Source organism: Ochotona princeps, chromosome 5, assembly GCF_030435755.1.
Source record: "Ochotona princeps isolate mOchPri1 chromosome 5, mOchPri1.hap1, whole genome shotgun sequence".
Classification (NCBI taxonomy): Eukaryota; Metazoa; Chordata; class Mammalia; order Lagomorpha; family Ochotonidae; genus Ochotona; species Ochotona princeps.
Genome location: NC_080836.1, coordinates 66,199,474 through 66,217,197, shown reverse-complemented (window position 1 = coordinate 66,217,197; position 17,724 = coordinate 66,199,474). Strand labels below are relative to the sequence as shown.

At 38.5% G+C, this 17,724-nt stretch overlaps 1 protein-coding gene across 1 annotated transcript in view; it reads left to right on the top strand.

The window, feature by feature from the left end:
- Positions 1-17,724, top strand: part of COL5A2 (collagen type V alpha 2 chain) — a 141,373-nt gene that overhangs the window by 88,355 nt on the left and 35,294 nt on the right. The window contains exons 13-18 of the mRNA XM_058664710.1: positions 2,434-2,487; positions 3,733-3,786; positions 4,743-4,787; positions 5,186-5,239; positions 10,293-10,337; positions 15,250-15,303. Coding sequence (XP_058520693.1) covers positions 2,434-2,487; positions 3,733-3,786; positions 4,743-4,787; positions 5,186-5,239; positions 10,293-10,337; positions 15,250-15,303 — 306 coding nt within the window. The remainder of the gene's footprint in view (positions 1-2,433; positions 2,488-3,732; positions 3,787-4,742; positions 4,788-5,185; positions 5,240-10,292; positions 10,338-15,249; positions 15,304-17,724) is intronic.

The following is a 17,724-nucleotide window of genomic DNA, read 5'->3' as shown; positions in this document are numbered from 1 at the left end:
GTAAATAGGATGCCTATGAACTCCCTAAAACTTAAAGTTGACTGAAATTTCTAATCAGTGTTCTAGGTCCTAAGCTCTGATGACAAGGTTTTGCCAGTCTTCCTAACACGAATTGCCAGCCTTCCTAAATAGGTTTCTTCACCCTTGGTTCACAGAAGAGACAGGTTTTTGGCAACTGATTTCATATAATTTAGGACTGGAACACTTGCTCATTTGAGTTCACCATACTGTGATGACTGATAGTGCCTAGGTATTCCGCTAGGGTGCGCTCTACAGGCAATGGAGAAAACCAGAAAATAATGAGCAAGCTAAAAATCTCTTTAGACACTCCTGCTCTTGCCTATCGGCCCCTAAGTGGATCCAGCCTCCAGTTGTGCTTCCTAGAAGTTGCTAATAACTCTACCATTCAAGACAGCCAACAGCACCGCGCTGCGTTGCTTTGTTTACCTGTTGAAAATTGATGAGGTTCACCGCTAGAATTTGGTTTTTTTGTTTTGTTTTGTTTTGTTTTTTTAACAAAGCTGACATTTTATGGGAATGGACAGGGCTCTAAGGATTATTTAGTTGTAATATAAAGCCAATCTCTTCTTTTTTCTCTCCTTCCCCCAAGTAAGTGCAGACAAAGGTATGAGGTTTGGTCATTAGCACAGATGTCCTTTTGAGCAAATGCAGGCTGGGAACCTCCCGTGTCCTGCCGCATGAGCTCCCAGCATGGGTCCTCCATGGGAGGAAAGGTGCCCTGCCAGCTCCACGCAGATGCGCTCTGCAAGCTCAGCCCAGCAACGTGTGATTGCATGGTGCTGACAGTCCTGGGTCAGCACAATGAGGAATGTTTTATGAGTGTTCGTACATTTGGTTCATTTTCTTGTTTTGTTAGGGATATGTAATGACATGGGAATTTGCCTCCCAGACCATAAAAACTGAAGTTAGCTAATTATTTGGAATAACATAGCTCAGTAATTCCCCTATAGACTGTAGTGTATGTGTACTGAATTGCCTGATGAAGAAGGAAGGCAGGCAGAGATAGCTCAGAAAAAAATGGAAAATTCTAGTTAAAAATCTGAAAGGGAATTACCGATGAGAAAGAATTCCTAAGCAGGGCTGTGTTAACAGGAAACTTGGTGGGATTCACTTGTTCAGACAACATTAATTTATGTATTCTTATTGTGAAAGTCCCCCCAAATGCTGAAGAAATATTATTTTTCCTCCTTCTAATTTATTTTTAATTTTATGATACAATTCCATAGGCTCTGGGATTTCATTACCATCTCCTCAAATTCCCTCCCCTCAACTGATTTCCCCCGTATTTTCTGGGCCAAAGTTTATAGAAGAATTACCGCTTTGATTTTAATGCGAGATTTTTGTTTATTGAGTTTCCTGTTCACTCACTCAGTAATAGTGAATGCAATGTATCAAATGTAGACAAGCAAGGTTTTGCCACCTTATGTAAGACAGAGCTAGGATAAGAGAAACTTCTCAAGAAAGGCTCGGATAAAAGTTATTTGAGGTAGAAATATTAAAGAATTTTCCCATTGAGTTGTTTTGCTAACTATTATTCACTGAATGTTTTCTATATAGTGCTGGGCATAAACTATGTGTCAGAAATATGGTGATTAATAAATAGTAATTGATAATCATTCATTGTGTCAATTTTCAGTGTTAAGTAATGCAATCACCTGGTGGAAGCTAGATGACAAATCATTGAAAAAACCTAACATAGGCAATGAGAACAAAAAAATAATTGTCACTGTTTTCTCTATATTTTAGAAAATAAGGGAAGTGATTTAAAAGTCATTTCAAAGCAGTCAGAACATTGAATTTGATTTTCTGTTTTATTTCTACTTAGTGTGCGTAGATGCATAGAATTTGCAGAATTCTAATTTTCGTCAGGAACCAATCTTATATTTTCTGATCGTTAAATTCTGCTGGATATTTCATTTTTCCATTTAGTTTCTTAACTAAACCTATACAGCTGTTCATGGACATTTTATTAAAAATTGCTTGATAATACGATCCTCATAATTTTCTGCTGCCAATATTCAGAAATTCCAAGGAAATAAAAAAACATTGGCCTGAAACAGATAACATTTACTCTTCTGCTACAAATGAACATGCCGATTTATGCTTATGTTCTTGTTTTATTCCCTTGCTAGTAATTTGTGACTCAGTGTATCATGTAAAATTTTAAAATGTCATCAAATGAAAAGCCTGATATTAATCAAGCCTGATGTTTATCTGTGTTGTCATTTTTCTATTTCCAAAAATGTGTTTGCTTTGCTAATATTACTCACTTGGGTTTAGTGTGACAGAAAAACTGCTCCTTTGGTATATTGGTGAAAAAGTGTATACTTGATACATTTGAAAAAAAATACCTATTATGGAATTCCTGTTCTTATTAGTGCTCTCAAGTACCATGTCCATTTTTCTCCCTAGGGAGCTAGAGGCTTTCCTGGGGCTCCTGGTCTTCCAGGCTTGAAGGGTCACCGAGTAAGTTCATCCATCATAATCTTAGATACTGTGCTTTATAAAGTCTGAACACATCAACTTCAAAATCTTCCCAATCCCATTTGTCAAACATCCTTAACTTGCTGTCACCTGTGGTTCCTGAAATCACAAGCTTTTCCTTACTTCTTTGGAATTTTATTCACTTGTATGAAGCAATATATGTGAAGTTCTTCCCATGTATGGGATTCTGTGCTATAAAAGAGAATGCAGCTGTGAAAGTCAAAGCCAGAAAGAAGCAGTTTCAAGTTGATAAGACACAGTCAAGGAAATAAACAGCTAATACATAGTAGAATAGATGACATGGTACAAGCAGGGAATTCATTAGGTCCTTAGTGCTATCCAGTCAGCCTATACTTAGGAGGTAATGCGATGCTTATTTTATAATTCAACCTAGTATTCCATATTGTATGCTGTTATAGAATGCATCTGTCATGTGGCTATCTGGAAGCAATGCTGATTTTCATTCAATACACACTGACTAGCCCCTGTTTTGAGCAATGATATTTCCAATTAGACTTGTGCTTCTGTAATAGTTATTAGCTGTTTTTCCCCTTGATATTTGTGGAGGATTGGTTCTGGGACCCTTGAGGTTACCAAAATCCTTGGACACTTAAGTTCTTAATGTAAAATGACCTATCATTTGCATATAATTCTTTAAATCCCCCTATGTACTTTAATTCATCTCTGACCTTCAATAAAATGCATATGCTATGTAAATAATTATTTTACTATATTTTAGGCAGTGATGCTAAGAAAGAAAATCTACATATATTCAGTGCAAATATAACATAGGCCAAATCCGTAGTACACATAGGGAACAATGGAATATTACTTTAAAAATATTTTCCTTTGTGGTTGATTGAACCCACAAATAGAGACTGAATACACAAATCCAACTATATTTTGAATATTAACAATAGAGGTATATATTTTATAGCATGAATTCTATCATGGTGTGTTTTCTTTGTGAAGTTTTTATTTATAGCTATAGATTAAATTTCTGTCAAGTCAGAAATATATGAAAGGTGCTGCTATTACAAGGGGAAATGTTATTTAGAGGTAAAAACATTAATTTTCTCTCAATATATTTTCCAAAATGTTGAAAACTAGAGAAAATGTTGGTAAAATTGAGAATAGTTTTCTGTGGGCTTATTGTTTTATTCTTTATGTTTTTGAGAATTGAAAAAGCAGAATATAAAGGTAGATTTGTATTTTTTTTTTTTTCAGGGACACAAAGGTCTTGAAGGTCCAAAAGGTGAAGTTGGAGCAACGGGCTCTAAGGTAATCAGCTGCATGGTAACTCGGTGTGACCTCACTGTATCATTCAGGTCTGACTCAGTGCTACAGGTTTTTACCTCCACCTTTACATTATTTGCTGGAAAAGAATAGTATAAATAAGTTATTAGCTGAATAAAAATTCCCCTGTTAGTTACCAATTTTTAATTCCAGGGACTTCCAGACCTTGTTTCTTTCCAGACTGCATTCATTTCCACAGGAAGGGAAAACATCAAGGCAATGTAGAGTTTTTAGTGGGAAGTATCATTTGATACACATGTGGAAAAAATATTTGGTTTTAGATATTTATTTTAAATCTTCTATGAAAGATTTTCAATGAATGTGACAGCAAATTTTAGCTTTATTAATTTTTAACTCAGAGATACCAGACACCTAATTTTAATTCAGTTATATCATATATATGCTACTTTTTTTCAGATATTGCCATGGCTAGGTCTGAAAGTTTTCATCAACTTGTTTAAATCTCCAATCTTATTTCATTTATTCCTACTTATTTATCTTCATTTATTTGAAAGAAAGAGAGAGAGAGAGATCTGCCATCCAATAGCTTTTTCCCAATGCCCACAATTTGTGACGCTGGGCAAGGCCTCAAGTAGAAGCCCAGAACTCAGCCTGAGTCTCCCACGTGGGTGGCAGGGATGGAAGTATTTGAGAAATCACCTGCTTTCCAGGGGCACATTATCACATTATCAGGAAACCAGAACTGGAAACAGAACTCAAAACCAGTGGCATTTAACCACTGTATGAAATATCTGCTCTTGTATGTATTTACTTCTACAGAAAATCAGTTTTCATTTCATTTAGAAAAGAGGTAATAAGCTGAATTTTTATATCGTTCATTGACAGTTTGCTCTTTTTGTTGTCCTCTTTGAAATTATGCATGCATGGAGCAAAATATGTGAATAAAACTTTCAGGTTTCTCATTCTCATTTTTGCATTAGGGTGAAGCTGGTCCTACTGGTCCAATGGGTGCCATGGGTCCCCTGGTATGTATTTTTTTGTTGTTGTTATTTATTTGGCTTAAAGATTTCTTTAAGAGAACATTTAAGTAAAAAAATGAAAAGACATGAGAACATAGGTTAGCTAATGAAAAAAATCTTGATAACTTGCTGGTAGACAATCACAAAAGATATAACAGGGTTTGAAAGGAGAGGAGCCCTTTCTGTGTTTCCTTGGGCATTTAAACCTCTTGAGGCTAGGTTAAATGTAAGCTAATTTACACAGGAAGGTTAAGTATCGCCATGGGTTCTGATTTTTTCCAAACTTAGATTGCTCCTGTAAACATTGAGGCTTATTGATGGATTATATCCAGTCTCGAGTGGATTCAGTATTTTACAATTCAACGTATATGATACAAGGGATGCTTTTAATGTCTCCTCTGCAGGGTCCGAGAGGAATGCCAGGAGAGAGAGGGCGGCTTGGGCCACAGGGTGCTCCTGTAAGTAAACTTGCTGCTTTTCTGTTGGGCCATGTCTTTGAACTCTGTTTCTGATTTGCTTTATAGAACTTCTTTTTTCAAAGTGATTAATAGTACTATTGTTTACATTTTTATTTTGGAATAAATTATAATGTTTACAGAAATATGAATAGATAGTATAAAGAATTCCTATTTACCTCCACCTGGACTGTTACCTTTACCATCTCACAGAACTGGGGTATGTTGCTACCTACTTCTTTTGATATGAGAAATAAGAAGAATGAAAAAGTATAGTATCATGTAATATAAGCCATAGGGAACCATGAGATTTAAAGTGATAATAAAATCATAAAAGTAGATAACATCTATGGAGCAGTTTTTGCACACCAAGCTTTCTTCCACGTCTTCTTGTTTCATGTTTATCACAATAAGAAATGGTAAGTTCTGAGAACACGCTTTTGGAGATGTGAGCTTCCTTAGTCATCTGTCTACTCTATTTTGATTGCACAGATTGAGAACTGTCCTGATGTTGAACTTTGAAGCTGGGTAGCAAGCAAAGTCTTTTAATTTGCTTAACAGCTCTCTAAAGATCAGACTGTGGTTGGCTAAAATCTTATCTCTTATTTATCTTTATTTGTCTTTTGTGATATAATAAGAGGTTATTTAATTACTTCGCTAATGTTTACTTTGTTGATCAGAGTGGGAAGGACTGAAGGTTAGGGGAAAGTGGGTGAGGCCTTTGTTTCCAAATTTTCTTTTCCTGCTGTATCTGGGGGTGGGGGAGGATAGGGAAGAAGTTGCACCCAGCCTCCCAACTACCTCAGTACTTGGGGATGGGGAATGGTCACCCAGTGTCATCCCAGGGTCCCCAATGTGGAGCAAGCTCCAACAGTTCTCCTTCAGTGGTTTTGGTAGTTGTGGAGTGCTGTCAATCTCGCCAATTCAAAGATGAGGCAATCTTTACAAGGTCCATTGACTGACATAGGACATCTTAGAGTCTCCATCTGCCTAAATATTTTCTGTCAACAGTTGGCTGAGGTAGTTGTCCAGTTTGTTCTGTCCTTCTTCCTTTGGTATGGTACCAGATGTCCTCTGCAGGCCCCAGTGGACTGCCATATTCTGCATGGGCATACGTGTATCCTGTCCACTGCGTTGTCTTCCACTGAGGAGATCCAGTTCTGACACATGCACTCTACAGTCACTGTTTCTGCAATCCCCCAGCCCCACCCCATGGTTGGAGTTCTGAGTCTAGTGGTTCAGTTGGGAGGATCCCGATAGAGACCTCAACTGAGGTGATCCAAGACCTGACTCTTATGTGTTTGCCAGTATGGGGTCTGACTCAGCCTGTCACCCACATCAGCCTAGGTACCCACTGGTAATTGCAATTGCTGGATCAGTTTTCTCCAGCCCCATCTCTAATGCAAACACATTGATGCTGCAGCTCAGCCCACTACATACTCAGTCCTCACATATACCAGTGGAAATTGCAGCCTAGATAGAGCAACCCACAATAACCTCCACAAGGCCTGCCCCCAACCCTGGTTCCTGTGCTTGCTGGCATGTGAAGTGGACTTGTCCAATCTGTCCCAAATTTCATTCAGCTCTTGTACACATCAGTGGGCACTGGAGCCTAGTTCAACCCAACTGACCCCTCTATCTAGCCCACACTCATGCTGGTGGGTGCCACTGCATGTCTAGACAGGCCCACCCCCAGCCCTAGTTCTCATGCTCACCAGTGGGAGCTGCAGCCCATCAGAGAGGTGCCCACAGTTTCCCTGACAGGCCCACTCCCAGTCCTAGATCTTGCACTGTCTAAGTGGTTCTGCAGTCTAGCTTAACAGGATTTGCCCCCATTCCCAGCACTTGCCAGCTGATGCTGTGGTAAAGCTCAACCAAGCTGCACTTACTCTGGCTTATGCATGCACCAGTGGATACATTCACGTAGCCCTGTCTATCTCTCCCCCTAACATCCAGGCCAATAGATGTTGTAGCCCTTCTCGGCCTGGTCTGCTGCCAGTCACCAGTGGGAGCAGTGGCGTAGCAGGGGAGCCCATGCTGCCACCCAACCAGGCTCATACCCCTCCCCCTGGGACTCAGGTACACTGATCAGCGCTGTGACCCAGTTTGGCATGACCTGCCTTACCTTGGCATTTGCTGGCAGGTGCTGTAATATGGCCAGCCTGTCTGCACCCAATTCCAGCTCATGTTGGTGGGTGCTGCAGCTTAGCCCAATCCCGCTAGCCCAGTTCTGGACCTAATGTGAACTGGCTGGAGTTGTGGCCTAACCCAGCCTATTCTGCACCCCATCCTGGTTCTCAGATCTGCCAGTGAACGTTATGAACTGGCCCAACCTGGCCTGCCTTGTGACCTGATCCGCATGTATACTGGCATGTACTATAACCTGGCATGGTGTGGGCTGCTCCCAGCCTTGGTTCCTGTGCTCAGCTGCAGGGAGTGCGTTGTGACAGAGGAATTCCCCAAACTCCTCTATCAGGTCTGTTTGCAGTGGCAGATCTTGTGCACACCGATGGGTCCTTGGCCCAGGCTGGCTTAGTCCACCTCCTGTTCTGGCAGGAACATTGGTTTGCCCAACCAGCCCACAGCCATTCCAGTTCTTACTGCTGGTTGCTATAGTCCAGCAATACCTGGACAATGCCCAGACACAGCTCTCATATGGTTCAGCAGGAACTGAGGCCAAGCTCAGCCCATCCTATACCCACGTTGGCTGTCATGAGCACAAGTGATTGCTGGAGTCTAGCCCAGCCTTGTGTACCCCAGAGCCAGTCCACAACCATGCCAAGGAATACTGCAGGCCATGTCCAGCCCAGATTGCTGACCCCATTCTGGTTCTCATGCTCACCAGTGGGAGCCTCATTTCAGCCAGGGTATCTCCTTGGCTCCCCAGCCAGGCCTGTACCCAGCCACAGATCTTGTACATGCCAGTGGTGTTCTGACCCAGCTCTGCATAGCCCATTGATTGTCTTGGCCTTTGCCATCAGATGGTGCAGCCTGCCTGTGCCAGCCTGCCCCCAGTCCCAACTCTGGCAGGTGCTTCAGCCTAGCCCTGCACAGTCTGCTCCCATTCCTGGCTAATGTAAACCAGTAGGTATGATAGCCTAGCCAGCCATGATCTGCACTCCAGCCTGATTCCTACACATACCAGTGTTTTAAGGTTTGGTTCGACTGTGCCCAATCCATCCACCTCCAGAACCAACCCACATACTTGTGGGGCTGCCTTGTCTGGCCTGACCAACACCTAGGCCTAAATCATATGTTCACCAGTGAGAGCTATGGCCCACCAGAGGAGTTTCCCAAGTTCTCCAACCAGGACTACTCCCAGACCCGGATATTACACGTGCCAGTGGGTGCTAGGTCCCTACCTAGCACAGTTTGTACCCTCTATCCCGGCCTATATGAGCTGGTGGATGTTATGGCCCAGACTGCCACATACCCTTTTCTTGGGTGTGCCTGCTTGTGTGACAGCTTGGACCAGCCTGACCTGTTCCCAATTCAGCTCCCATGGGTATCAGAAAGAACCATGGTCATGCCTAGTTCAGCGTGTCATTATCCCACCTCTTAAGTAAACCAGTAGAAATCTCAGTTCCACAGGGTTGGGCCCATTCAGATCTGCAGGAATATTTGGCTAATATTTTAAATCTGTAGCTCATGAAATTGCACCCACTATGCTTATAACATTTAAACTTATGTTGTCTTGTGAAGAAGAATCTTCCACATCTTCTTCAAACAAAAGAGAAACGTAAGCTGTTAATGGAGATAATGGGTCTCTTCCACAGGCCCAGTGGCTTCAGGGGTTTAAGATTTCCAAGTTCTTAATTGTGTTAACTAAGATATTCTAATGCAAAATTATATAGATCCATTCCTTCTAATGAAGAAATCTAACTAGGGCGTAACAGACCCTCCAGGTTTGAGTATTCAGCTTGTTCAAGTGCTTATGTGCTTATAATTAAAAACTGGATCTGATATTCAGCGTTTTCTTTTCTCTGGTTGTGGAAGATGAGAATCTTTCAAAATGCTGGCAAGGAGCCTTGACTAAGCACTGTCAGACTTTCTTTCTCCTATTGATGTATTGTTTCATTTCCCTAAACCTTCTTTCATGCTGATGAAGTTGCGTCCTCATCCCATTCCCTTACACTCTCTCTATATTCATTCCACCACCTCAGCAAATATTCATGACTGCCTCACCACAGCATGCCAAGGGTGATCTCTAATCCCTTTACCAGCAGCTAGACAGTGGAGAATCCAGCCTAAAAATTACATTTTATGGGCCACTTTCATGAACCACTTCTAGCACCACCAACTTTCTTAGTGTTTCAAGTCAGGTTTCCTAGGACACTGACTCAAAACAAAGAGTGCCCTTAAAAACTACTCCTGTCAATAGGTGAATAAAGAGGTAGATTTTTCCATAGGAATTTAATTGTGTTGCAGATGGAAGGGAGGGATCTTAAGAGTTGTTTTGAACGGGGGTCAATCCTTTGTCCTTCTGCACTGACCAAAGAGACACAACCTTGACAGATCTGGCTCCTTCTGGCTAATGACAGCTACTGAAGAGAGCCACAGTCATGAGTCACAGCAGAAACACTTCCTACTGACTGAATACATCAGTCTTAAAGGAAGATCTAGGTGAAGCCCAGAAAATGAACAACTTAATTCCTGTGTGTTTGTTGGTTTTCTGTCTTGCTGGTTTTCACAAGGAGCACAAAACTTCCTCTGTGTTATTCTGAGTGTTAGGAAGGCTGAAGTATTTAAATACTCATGGTCTCTGAGCTCATGTGACAGGTGATAGCTTGAAGCATAAAGAATAATTTTGATTCATTTAATTTTCTTAATCTTGATTTTTATTTTCTAATGATAGCATATATGTGTTTATTTACTATTGCCATATCAACTTGTATAAATGTACATTGTATAACTGTTATTTTACTGTCAGTTATTAATCCTTAAAATTTATTCAGTTTTTCCAGTGGATATTATTTTCAAAGCAAATGAACTATGAAGAAATACTATGAAATATTCAATATTGTGTTCTTCTTTTTATTTTTCTTCTTGTATTTAGGGACAACGAGGTGCACATGGTATGCCAGGAAAACCTGGACCGATGGTGAGTTGTACTTTTTATAACTTTCTTAATATAAAGAGAACAGATCTCATGTATTTCATGGTTACAATTCTAAAAAGATAACTATTTTTCTGTCTGTCTTTCCCTACCTCAACTACTTCTTCTTTCATTTATTTTTTTTTTTCTTCAATGTTTGAAAAATAAAATTTTAATTCATTTTGTAATCATGGGCTTGATGCAGCATTAGCCATATCTTCAACAAGTAAGAAGGAGAAAGACCAAAGTTATACAGGAGTACAAATAAGAGCTGAAAATGGAAATGATATCACGGGATGTTCATTTCATTATCTATTTTTTTTAAGATTTTTTTTCTGAAAAGGAATATTTACAGAGAGAAGGAAAGATAAAGATACAGTTAAATCTTCCATATGCTGGTTCACTACCCAAATGGCTACTATGTTCAGAGCTAAGCTGATCTGAGGCCAGGAGCCAGCAGCTTCTTCCAGATCTCCCACATGAGTGCAGGGTCTCAAGGCTTTAAACCATCTTCTGCTGCTTTCCTAAGCCAAAAGCAAAGAGCTGAATGGGAAGTGAAACAACTGAGACATTAGCTAGTGCCCATATCGGTTGTTGGTACTTGTAGGTGGAGGATTTTTAATTGAGTCATCTTCTGTCCCCTCAGTCTTACATTTTTATGCTCTATGTTAACTACTCCAGATTAGAGAAAACATGATATTTATCTTTTTCGGACTGGCTTATTTCACTAATCATAATGGCCTCCAATTATATTCATTTTGTTGCAAAAGACATGATTCCACGTTTTTTATGGTTAAGTACTATGGTAAAAGTATACTATTTTTTTTTTAATGCAGTCATCACTTGATGGGCTTCTAGATTGATACTATATCTTAGCTATTGTGAATGGGGCTGCAATTAACATTAGAACACAAGCAACTTTCACTTGCTGATTTCCTTTTATTTGGGTAAAATCTTAGGAGTAGGACGGCTGGATCATGTGGCATATTTTCACATTTCTGAGAAATCTCCGTATTGTCTTCCATAATGATTGCACCACTTTACATTCCCACCAATGATATATTAAGATACATTTTTCTCCACATCCTTATTAGCATTTATTATTTTTTTTAATCTTTTGGATGAAAGTTGTATTCTTTTGTATTAATTAATTAATTCTTCTATTTGTACATTCACAATTATTTAGAGACAATCTACTGTATTACAGAAACCTGGAATAAAAAGGACGACAAACACATATTCTTATCCTTGAAAATTATATACATTAATTAATACTACTGTATAATGCTATTGCCAAGTACAATGACATAGACTATAACTTGAGATATGGGAGCATAGATGAGGAAGTATCTAAACATTATGGAAGAGGATATATAGGAATATTTAAAAGGAACAAATTTCAAGTAAAGTCTCTAAAGATGGGTTTGTAAAATATACAATGAGATAGACACTTGGACAAACATAATAATCTCAATGAAATGCAGCATAATTAGTTTGGGAGATAAGAACTACATAGTCAAATATTACATTTACCACTTCTAAGGGGTTTTCGATGCCTCCATATAATACTTGATGAAGACTTGCAGGGATTTAAATATATGAGTATCATAAATAGAAAGACCATCTTGTTTGTAAGCTGAGATTGAAATGATTGGAATAAAGACTGAATTTAAGTGACACTGCCATAATTTCAGTGGAAGATTATAAGGGTGTGAACTAAAGTTATCACAATATTAATTTACTCAGGCTGCATTTCAATGCATGATGAGCCTCTGATTGCCTTGACCCAATAACTTTCTGATTTAAAATTTCACTCAGGATGTAAGTAATTTGTGATTAGAATTACAGGAAGAACAACAGGCCACTGTTTGTAAATTTGGGTTTAGGATGAAAGAAAATTGAGTTGAATTTTGGGTTAGAGTTGGGCTCAGGATGGAAATTTGATGGGCCAACATAGATTTTGCAATTTTTAACATATAGATAGAAACTAAAACCCTGAAAATAAAAGTACAACTTGGTATAGGAAATGATGAGGTCTCAGGACATGTTTAAATTTTTTTAAGTTTTATTATATTTATTGCAAAGTCAAATATGTGTATAGAGGCGGACAGATAGGAAGATCTTTTGTCCGATGGTTCACTCCCCAAGTGACTGCAATGGCCAGAGCTGCACCGTTCCAAAGCCAGGAGCCAGAAGCCAGGAGCTCTTCCAGGTCTCCCTTGTGAGTTCATGGTCCCAAGGTCGTGGGCCATCCTCAACTTCTTTCCCAGGCCATAAGCAGGGAGCTGGATGGGAAGCGGGGCTGCCAAGATTAGAACTGACACCCATATGGGATCCCTGCACATTCAAGGCAAGGACTTTAGCCACTAGGCCACCATGCCAGGCCCGGACATTCTTACATTTTTAAAAAATTGATTATTCTGCCCAGTATTGATAATACTGTTCCATTTTGCTACAGGAAGTCTTGCACTATCATGAGAGATCTTCTGCAGTTATAAAACTTTAAATTTGAAGATGAGAACTATGAAATTTTACTTAACTATTTGTTAAAATAAAAATCAACAAGAGTGTAATTTCGTAAATTTTGGACATATTGTTTAACCTTTTTTCCTCTTTGCCGTCCTCATGGTTACTGTCCCATGTGTAAACACCTCCATGGCTGCTCATTAACTGCTGAGTTGTATGGCCGCACAAGAAGCCCAGGAGAGCCAGGAGAGCGAGCAGATTATTGTTATGCTCAGTGGTCTTTTGTCTGAGGCACTTAAATTTCATCTCTATTAGCAAAATAAAAATAAATTACTTTTTAACAGTAGTATGAAATTAAAGTAACTTTCTGAAATATAGAACTACTGTTTTTTCACAATGAAGAACATTAAAAGCGGTAGCCAAATTTCAAAATGAAGATACAATGTGGCATGCAAAAGAAATAATTGCATAAAAGATTAAAATTGTGTATCAGTAAAATATGTAATGCTAACAGTAGGCATCATCTAATGACTTTTATGTGTATTTATGAAAAGAGAGCCTACCAGTTTATTACTTAGGGCAATTTAAAAAGTCTCTGCTCATCGATTAGAATACAGTCTCTGGAGATGGACTCAGAAATCCCAATTTTTAAAAAAATTCTGCAGGTGGTTCATCTACTGAAAATTGTTTCAATAATTTAAAATGTTTTACAAATCTAAAATCTAAGACGTATGAAATTTTTTCTACAATCTTTCCTTTTAACATGAACTTTTTAGTAGTGGAGTACTTCTGTTGCTTGTAGCTAAATAGTTCATTGAACATTTTTTTTTAAAGGATTTACCTATTTGAGAATCAGGTTTATAAAGAGAGAGAAAGAGAGAGAGAGAGAGACCTTCCATCTAATGGTTCATTCCCCAAGTGGCCGAAGCCAGGCGTTCATACTGGTCTCTGATGCGGGTGAAAGTTCCCTCAAGCCCCCTGAGCTGTCTTCTGGTTTTGCAGGCCGTTAGTAGGGAGCAGGTTAAGAAGTGGAGCAGGTGGGACTTAAACTGGCACCCACCATCTGGCAGTTTTACCTACTACATAAGCATGTTGGCTTCTCACTGGACAATTTTATCTTGTTGAAATAACAGAAGTTTAATTATGCTCCACAACTTAAGCCGTGCCAATAAAAAAAAAAAAACAATGAAAGAAAATATGTGAGAGTTTTAAGTTTTATGCTCAATGTGGGTCATCATTGACACTGAAAGATATAAAATATTTTTAAAGCTTTTAAGGGCTTAGACCAGTACACTGGCTCAATTGGCCAATCCTTAACTCCCAAGCTCTCACATCCCACATGGGTGCTGGTTAATGTCCTGGCTGCTCTAACTTCAGATTCAGCTCCAAGCTTGTGGCATCAGAAAGCAGCAGAGGATGGCCCAAAACCTTGGGACTCTGCACCTTTTCTGGAGATGTGGAAGAAGCTCCTGACTCCTGGCTTCAGACCGGCTCTGGCTGTTGCAGACATTTGGGGAGCAGTCCAGTGGATAGAAGATCTTTCTCTTTGTATCTCCTCCTCTCTGTTAATTTTCCTTTCCAACAAAAATAAATAAATCCTGGTTTTTTTTTCAAACAACCTTTTAATTCTTCTGTGCTAAAAAGAAAATTGAATTAAAGTAGTTTAAATTATGGATCCCTAGGGTCTTTTTTTCCTTTATTAATTGTAAAAGGAAACACAATATAGGATTTAAGAAAATGTACTTTGAGAAGAATTTTATTGATTCAACACTTATGAAATTAAAATATTGTAATAAAAAATGAGACATCTTGAATTAGATTTCTCCTATACTCATTTTCTTTAAATGCAACCTCTAGTCAGAGTTATAGCTTTATTTTCAAATGTATGAGTATAATAAATATCGCTTTAATATTGCCTGAAGAAATCATTCAAAATAGCCACATGATTCTGTGTTAATAGATTTATTTACCAGGTTTTTAATATGTACCTATATGGGATGCCAGAGTTAAAAGCAGTAGCTTCACAAGCTGTGTTACCAAATAAGCCAGCCCCCCAGATGATTCTTAAACATAACTTTTTTATAGAATAAACACTGATTCTGATACAAAATAAAAATTTCTAAAGCTGCTTATTGCTTGATTAACATAGAGAAGTATTATCTGTCAATAAGCTATCGTTCCAAAGAATTTGAATTTGTGACTAACAGCACTACTGGTACAGTTGACAAATCCCGTTGAGTATCATTGAATATGTCTCAGAACTATTGTAGATGGATGTTGGAAGATGCATGTAACAGAATTACATTATTATCAAAATTATTTTTAAAAACAAGATGATTTTTCTTAAATCATGTGTGAAAGCACACAATGATATCAAAAAATATAAGTGATCTATTTAGATACTGATTAAATACATGTTTGTTTACTTTTCTTTCTTTTTTTTTTTCAATAGGGTCCTCTTGGGATACCTGGTTCTGCTGGTTTTCCGGGAAATCCTGGAATGAAGGTAAAATATTAATGTATTTATCTCTTTTTGATAATATGAATCCCAAAGGGAAGAACAATATCTCACTCATTGAGCAGTATGATAATTACTCTCAGATATTTATTTACTTACTTATTCACTTGAAAGGCAAAGAGAGAAGTAGAGAGAGAATGAATCTCCTAACCTCTGATTCACTCCCCAAGTGTTGCAACATCTAGGATTTGGTCAACTTAAGACAAGTGTCTGGTTCTTTGATATGTGTCTCATGGACCCAATCACTTGAATCATATGTTGCCTCCAATTGTGCACATTTGCAGGAAACTATTGTTGGGATTAATGCTGGGATTTGTGCCCAGACATTCTGATATAGGATTGGGCATCCCTAGTGGTGTCTTAAATAGAGTCAAACCCTACCTCTGCAAGTAATTATTTACTAAAGAAAGAATATTGACTATACTGGCTGTCAATTATTATCGAGTTAAATATAATCAAAGAATAAAATTACAGGATATGTAATTTAAGGATAATAACATCATCATACAGTTGCACCAAAAGATCTGTTTTGTTGAAACTGTAAAAGCAAAAATTTGAAATTGATACAAGAAATTATGGCTTTAAACTGGAACTTTGGTCTTGGACAGATTGCTTGATGGAACAAACAGCAGAATGTTCTAAACAAAATGAGGTTAAAGTAAATTAGAGATCACGAAAGGCTGTTCCTTCAAACAACACAAGCCCTCACGCTGCCCTCCTCCCCCTCATTCTACGCAGCTCTTTAAGGAGTGATGTTTGGGAAATTAAAAGGATAAAAGGGAAGATGTTTGGCTCTCCATGTGGGAGTGAACTACAGTGTTTTCTGGGAGAAATTAACATTTGTTAATGAGTCACAATTTGTTCTTTTTCTTAATGGTTGGTATAAATTCAAGGACTGCAGTACCAACACAAGGTTATATTAGCTAACTCAGTGAATAAATTCAGAGCATTGCCTTCATGTTTTAAGCAACACAGCACTTTTGATTACCCTTCACACCCAGAGTGCCTTTAGCAATAATTTCCTTTATCTTGAAAAGGGATTTCTTTGCAAAATTGAACTCTATGAAATGATTACAACTCATTTAAACCTTGCTTTCCCAAGACATTTTGCTGAATATTATGTGAATTAATCTATGTAAATCCTTGGCATCATACCAGATACAGAGAACACCATGTAAACTTGTGCTTCTTGTTGGCTGTACTACTTATATTGGCATTTGAACCTGTAAACAAGCAAGCTAATAGAACTTTCAGTAAAACAGTCAAATATGCTTTGAATGTGGGATTAATCAAGTCAGATTTCCAAAGACTCTGCCCAATGTCATCTTTAAAATCTTTGCCACAGGATTGTAGCTATTTTAAGATGATGCTTTAACTCATTTCACAAGCCAGTCCTTGCTTTCCCTGAGACCAAATGTGGACTCCAAGAATGGGGTGTTCTTAATCTGACTTCCTTAAAGTTCTAATCTAACTACCAGGGACTCTGCACCAATCTCAGTTCTCCCTATCAACCTATGCATAATTCCTGCCCTTTTTATCTTAGCACACTTACCCCTAAAACAGCTCTGGCTAGGAAAATAAGGCCAGAACCTTCGTAAAGCCTGGAACTGTGAGTCACCAGGCGGGAATGTAACTTCTAGACTATTTGCAACCGCAGGGATTACAGTCATTCATGCCAGATACATTGCTCTCCTTTTGGGTTTTTGTGGTACTGGGTGTGGCTACCGAAAGATCCTAACTTAAGCTTGAACACCTAGCTTCTCTGCTTCTTTTGGAAAATATTTCCCTATCTGTCTTTCTATTGCCCACATTAAAAAGTATTTGTTTTGACCATCTTCCTACTATTCTTGTAAGGTTCTGCCCTGGTCTCTGGGTCTGTGAGTGATGAATATTTTGCAGTGCCTGATTCTTTATATTTCAGTGAAAATAGGAATTTGATATATTTTATTATATATTTTATTGATGTGACTTCAAAAGCTTCTAATGAAGGTTTTCTAGGGACTTCTGGAATAGATCAATGTTGCAAGTTGACCGACTCTATCCTAGAAATGAGTCAGAGGAAGACTCGTAGAAGCTCAGGAGTTTTTATTTACCAAATGGACTGTCCCATTCCACCACACGTGGAAGAGGAGAGCAGCCCTGTTCAGCCATGTTCAAGGGTTCTTAAGCAATGATCATTCAATCAATTAGAGAGCACAGGCTCATGATAAGAATCATTCAATCAACCAAGCTTACATCAGTGCACAATACAAATAATTAAATCAACTATAGTAGCAAGAAACAGATATCCAGTTTAAGCGTCATGCACTCTAAACTATCCGATCACTAAGTGGACAACAGAACCAGACAAACAGGACCTTCCAGTTCTGTTTATACAAAATAGTTTGGGTCAATCACCTTACTGCTTAC